Source organism: Acipenser ruthenus, chromosome 27 (genome assembly GCF_902713425.1).
Source record: "Acipenser ruthenus chromosome 27, fAciRut3.2 maternal haplotype, whole genome shotgun sequence".
NCBI classification, from domain to species: Eukaryota; Metazoa; Chordata; class Actinopteri; order Acipenseriformes; family Acipenseridae; genus Acipenser; species Acipenser ruthenus.
The window spans coordinates 16,853,420-16,859,772 of NC_081215.1; the positions used below are offsets into that span (position 1 = coordinate 16,853,420).

Sequence of the window (6,353 nt, forward strand, 5' to 3'; positions counted from 1 at the left end):
TCTGTGTGGAGACAATAGGGGGTCCCAAAGGCACCTGCTTCCATTGGTGAGGAGAAAGAAAGTCTATAAATCGTACACTATCCAGCTGCGTCGTTGAATGTATTGGTCATTTTATTAAACATACAGAGACATCCCGCAGTATACCCGTATGCCTGCAGTGATATAATAAAACAGTTATATGTGCGTGAGGGGAGCAAAACAAAGTAGTAGCCTGTCGCGCATTTCTTTTTGTAATAACTATTGTTGCGTGTATTTAACATAATTACAGTCACATGACTCAATATTCTGGCAAAAAAACGCTTGTAAAATAATATTACTGCTAGTATCATGCAGACCACCGAACTGAAATAGTGCTTGATTCATATAAATGCGTCATCAAATGTGGTGTAGAGTATTGTGTTTGGTATGTATATCATTAAAAATAAAAAATAAATAAAAACGGAGCCCATTTTTCACGACAGTCATAGTCTGCCTTTTTGTACCCTATACAGTTGCTCGTTTATGCAACTTTAACTTGACTTGTTACACAGCACTGTAATGTTGGTGATCATTAAAAATATTTAAATGAAAAAGTGTGGCTGTTGCATTCATATGATTTTTAAACTAAACAGGTTTATATAAAGTGCACAAAATACACTCCATGCGGCGTTCCTCTAAGAGTTCATTCGGTAACAGAAAAAAAGGTTCTGATTTGCAAGCGACTCAAAATGCAAAACTATTTTCTATAATGTACTCGAAACTTATAGAGCAAACTGATATTACAGCAGACATAATGTGTGTGTACGTTTACATGAAATGTTATAATTTCATACAGCGCATTATTGTTGTGTTATTATTTTCCGGTCAGCTAGCCTATGCAGTTTTGTTTCTTATGTTTGTTTGTTTCTTTTTTTAATGACAGAATGTCCATCCAATCTGGCAGTTTGAAGGAATAATTCGAACTCTTTCTTCCCGGCGCTGTTGTGAGTTTCCAGTCACCTGCTCTCTGATGTTTCAGCGTCCCTTATTTTCATTCAAAAATGAAACTTCAGCCATGAACGGTGAGCATCCTTTTCACACAGAGGGAGGGGGATGAGGAGGGGGAGGGGGAGGGGGAGGGGGAGGGGGAGGGGGACGGGGGGTGGGGAGAGACACGTGGACTTGTAGAGAAACGATCATTTGACACATTTGGCAGTAGTAAAGTTGTATACGGGTCAAAGTGATGCTTGAGAATTTGTTTATTTTGTAATGTATCGTTGTTTTGTATTGTGTTACCTTACAAAACAGAATTATATGATTCATAGACGTTACCCGTTAAAATTTGTAAAGCTACAACAGTGTAATTTAGTTCATTTTCAAAAAAAAAAAAAAATCTAGTTACCTGCAAAATACCGTTTGTTATGGTTACACTGTATTTACAGACTTTTAAGTGGTTTTGTCTGTGTTTTCATTTTGCCATCGCTTTTTCACAATATAGTCTACGACTAAAAAATCACAGATAACCAAATAATTTTAGGTCAACATCATGTTGTTTTTGCATGAAACTTGACCTGAGCAATGCCGTCTTAAATGTAGCTTTGATCCACCAAACGCATCAATTGTTCTACGCAGGGTGAACCAGCTTTTTAAACCCAGCGCATCTGGTTCTGTGGCAGCTGCCATTAGGGATATCCCTGAATTTTCAGTCTTAGAAAGTTGAAACATAGCGGGGATATGTTTTACAGAGGGGCGCCAAACCACCATGTTATTTATATATGTATCTCTTTGTTGTATTTTGTTTTTAAAGGGCTGATGGTAACAGGTGTTATGGTCTTTTGATAAAGAGAGGATTAAACACACCGGCTTGGAACTCGTCGTGTAAATGAGTTTGTTTATATTCATAGCCTTTGTAGTTTAGGCTAATGCAATTTCTGAACAGGTGTTTAGAAACTGAGTCACCGCCTCCTCTCCAACAAACAACTTGTATGTATTATATACCGAACCTCTTAATAATGGTCACTGGATTTTAAGCGATAGCTTGATTTTAGTCAGATGTTTGGTCTGTAATGCGGTGGCTAGTTTCAAAATATAATGTGTGTGTGTATATAATATACAGCGATATAGTGCTATGACTGTTGTTTGATTTAACAACACAGACGCTACCAATACCCCGTGCATACTAATGCGCCTTTTGTTGTGTGCGTGTTGAGGGGCTTTTCTTGTAAAATACCAGGGTTTACCATCTGTGACTAAAACGTCTGCACTTGAACACTGGAAAGAGGATGATCAGAAAACATCTCATACAAGGAGGGTAGACGAGAAGAAAATTAACAAAAATCAGAGTAAACCATTTTTTTTATTCTGTTCTTGTGAAATTATTGTAAAACGGCAGTGATACATACAAAAACAGGCTCAGAAACATTTAATTTCAAGTACACTAAAGATTTCAAAGCTACATCATGATGTGATTGCAAGAAACGAAAAAAAAACTATAAAAAATAGAACATTTGTTTGTTTCTGTTTTTTTTTTTTTTTTTTACATTTTGTAAATAAGCAAAACAAAAAAGTGCCCTTTGGCTCAAAACATAAAAAAATGAAACTTTCGGCTTTCGCCAACGTGAACTCAATACATAAATACAAAATATAAGTTAGTATATTTTTAAAAACCTTTGTACAAATATACAACTCAAGTTGCACCAATAACACATCAGCAGAAATAAAAATATTCTTTTAATATTTAGGACTTTTAAAGCTTTACACTTTTGCCAGTGTAGACAGTATAGAAAAAAAGAAAAAAAACACACACACGCTCCATTGCACAGTTGTTAATTCGTTTAACACTGCGTGGCTACATTATAAAGCCACTGGTTTGCTACATTTGGAAGCAGTCCCTCCCGTCCCCTTTCCTCTCCGCGTCTTTCGCCCGGATAGACTTTCTTCAGAACCATCGAGGGGGACAGTCTGTCTTTTTTTCTTGATCAGAAAAAAAACCAAAAAAAAAACACGAATCTTCACCAGGATTTTGTGCAACTATCTGTAAATAAAAAGAAAAGATATCGTGAGCAATCAGATGTTCCCCGGGCACAAAAAACATTTATGTGTTTCCCCTCCACCTCCAAGCACAATCAAACCCCCCTACTCCCAACACTAACTGCATGAGTCAGCTAAAAAAAAAGAGAGAGCTGCTAACGTCACCATGCTACTAGAGCGTTTCCCGCCACGTTGACGTCAAATCCCCCCCCCCTTACACACAAGTTTTTACAGAATGAACTCCAAATACTTAACGAGGGAGTTTAAAAGTCACTGCTACTATGTTGCCAACAGCCATTTTATATGCAAATCACCACATTGCGTTAGCCGTGCAAGTTTAACTAACACACTTAAATCAGCCCTTTATAAAACTTCACCAAAACGTAACTAAGATTACATTTTTATTTTCTTTTGATTTTACCTTTTTTGTTGTTTACTACAACTCCACACACCCACATTTATTGATAACCAACTGTAAGTAAATACAAAGAATCTCAAAGTACAGAAAACACACTAGAAGCGCTCGTTCTTACCTTCATCGGATTCTTTTGCGAGGAGTCTGTTCTGTTGCCATCACAGACGCCGATGGGGAACCGTTCTCAGACTGTTTACATTCCAATATTCGTTTCCTCTTTACAAAGAAATCTGGATAGAATAGAATAGAAGTGATTAGTATAAATTGCAGGGAAAATGATAAGTCAACGACATAACTATATTTCTATTAAACCAGGTACTTAAACCACTGCTACACATATTGCTTGACGCATATTAATCTTTACATCTAGGTTTGTCTACGTGTTTAGTACAGGCTATTTAAAAACAAATCCACATGGTACAAATGAAAGCCTCAGAAATGCGTGGATGCAATGTTTACCTGTAATGTGCGCTGTTGCTGAAGACGCAGATGCCCTTTTTCTTGAAGTGCAAGGATCGCTTTTGCTGGTTTTAATTCCTGAGTTTAATTTATCCGATCTATTTTCTTGATTCGTTTCCCCGGAGCGAACAATGCTATCCAAATCAGACAACCTGTCGTTCTCCTGGGAAGGGGGAGAGGATAATTCCTGGCTGGAGTTAGAGTCCATGCTGTTCTTGATAGTGTCCAAAGATGTTTTTGCCCTGACTGGGACTGTAATCCTAGTTTTACCCATCTGGATGGATTCTCTGTAAAAAACAGGCGTTGCATCCACCTCGCTCTCTTCCCATTCGTAGTGCCCACCTTCCAATGGAGTGCTGGTCTCGAAATTGAAGTTCCATCTACGCTGGTCTCGCTCGCTTATCTCCCGGAGCTTGGACTTCATCTCGCGGTTCAGCTCGTCATGGTCAATCGGCCCAAACAGGTTCCTACAGACCCCCGTCCTGGCGTGAAGGGGGAAGGTCCTTCTGGCAGCCAATCTGTCCAAGGACGTGCTGGACAGCTGAACGCTGGACATAGTGCTCATATGAAAGGGCGATCCAACAGAATTAAGAAAAAACAAACAGAAGCGCACGCAAAAGCCTGGGATTAAACCAAGTTTTATCGCCGTATCGTTTGCGTGTATTTCCTTAAAGCCGCTATTGCACGTTGCTCAAACCTAGTGCGAAAGGTTGGGTTCTGTGGCTGAGTTGTTATCAACCTTGTATTTAAAGTCCATGAGCATTCAATAGGGGCGTGCACTCATATGTTGCTCGTAAAACTCACTCGTGATTGGTTAGTCTTAACCACCTATTCAAGTCCTAACCCGTCTCTGATTTTTTTATTGGATGTTGGGCAGGCTTGGACTGGCGCCAACTTCAGGGTTGCTGTGATTGGTTGTTTATAAAGTTAGTGTTGGAGACTGGGTTCTGTTGTTGTAAAATGAGTTGTAGTTTAGCCCTGGGCAGGTTTTGCTTACTCGGGAGTTTTTTTTTTTGTTTTTACTTTTGGCTTGGTTTGTAATCACACGCATTAGAGTGAAACAGTTACTGAAAACCACAGTTATACAACCGTGAAGTAAAAGCCAATCTGTAACGCCGCTGGATTGTAACACCACAAAGCAATATTGGCACATTTTGTAGGCGTGTTAATTTTAAAGCGAAGTTTCAGACAGACCGATACAACTTACTACGGCCAGACCTTTAAATGTTTAAACTTTTGATTCCCACCCCAGCATGCAATGCATTTCATAGACAAATACAGAGCTGTTCGTGTGCTTTCTGTCTGCATATTCAGCGATTCATATTTTGATGTATAAAATCGGATTATTCTTTGACCGTTTCGTTCAATATTCATTTGAAATAACTGATTTATTTTGGAATCACACCATCTCAAACGATTTGTATACTTGATTCAATCTGCAAAAAAGAAAAAGCAAATAGATTTACTGCCATTAAAATGTGTGTAAACTAGCAACTGAAAACATTTATTTGTAGTGGTTTAGTATAACGTGATACTACATCAAAAACTGCGCACCGCAACACTACATTTGCGGTAGCAAATGGCAGCTAGATATTTGCCTCGCTATGGTAATGTATAATTAGTGAACCAACACCCATGACTAAAACGATCTAAAATAAACAGATACATAAAAACAAAGTAACTTTCTTAGAAAATACACAAAACAATGCATAATAATAATAAGAAAGGAAAACAGTGTTACAACGCTAAGTGTAGGCTAAATGTGTCTCATTCGCATACTGCATTTTATAATGTCTAAATGCTGCAACTTGGGAGAAAAAAAATCTTTTAAGTAGCTACTTGTTAAATGCGAAATGTTCAATTTGGATGCCCCAGCTGTTAAACAGTGCCACCAAGCGGTTGATTCTAGTAATACAACATACCGTTTATACGACAATAAAAAGTTAAAAATAAAAATAATAATAGTCACGCTGTTTTTTGGAGAACCTCGGAAAATATGGTTGCAATTACGAAACTTTGCCTGTATAATAATGCTTATTAAGTGACTCGGATATCAGATTGCTGCATAAACTAATATTTACACACAAATATATTTTTACACCCCAATTGATACAGAATTACGGGATAGAGTCTACGGTATATTTCACGTTCTTCTGTAAATGTTCCGGTTTATATGATTGTGTATATTTTACAGACATTCAGTTAACGAACGCTTAAAAGAATACTAAAAAAGAAACTCGTGCTTTTAAAAGACTAGGGGGATGGTGTGTAATTAATCCACTACCGACTAGTTATATCCACAAAACAACTGCTATTCTTGAAAGGGCTGCTTTTATAGAATGCACATTAATGAATACATTAATTAATATAATTGTATAAAGAAAAACGTTGTTTAAACTAAACGTTATCAAGATCAATTTTTTAAAATGCAGCAAATGTCAATTTATTAACACTTATGTGCGGCTTAAAGTGGTTAGAAAAACAAAATCTC

At 37.5% G+C, this 6,353-nt stretch overlaps 1 protein-coding gene across 1 annotated transcript; it reads right to left on the reverse strand.

Annotated features, from left to right (window-relative positions):
* Positions 1–2,295: 2,295 nt before the first annotated feature.
* LOC117432174 (cyclin-dependent kinase inhibitor 1C-like) lies at positions 2,296–4,595 on the reverse strand. The gene is made up of 3 exons (XM_059002046.1): positions 3,863–4,595; positions 3,522–3,633; positions 2,296–2,992 (listed from the first exon to the last, which is right to left on the reverse strand). Exons 1-2 carry the CDS (start codon positions 4,425–4,427, stop codon positions 3,524–3,526), a joined length of 675 nt encoding a protein of 224 aa, XP_058858029.1. The 5' UTR covers positions 4,428–4,595; the 3' UTR covers positions 2,296–2,992; positions 3,522–3,523.
* Positions 4,596–6,353: the final 1,758 nt, after the last annotated feature.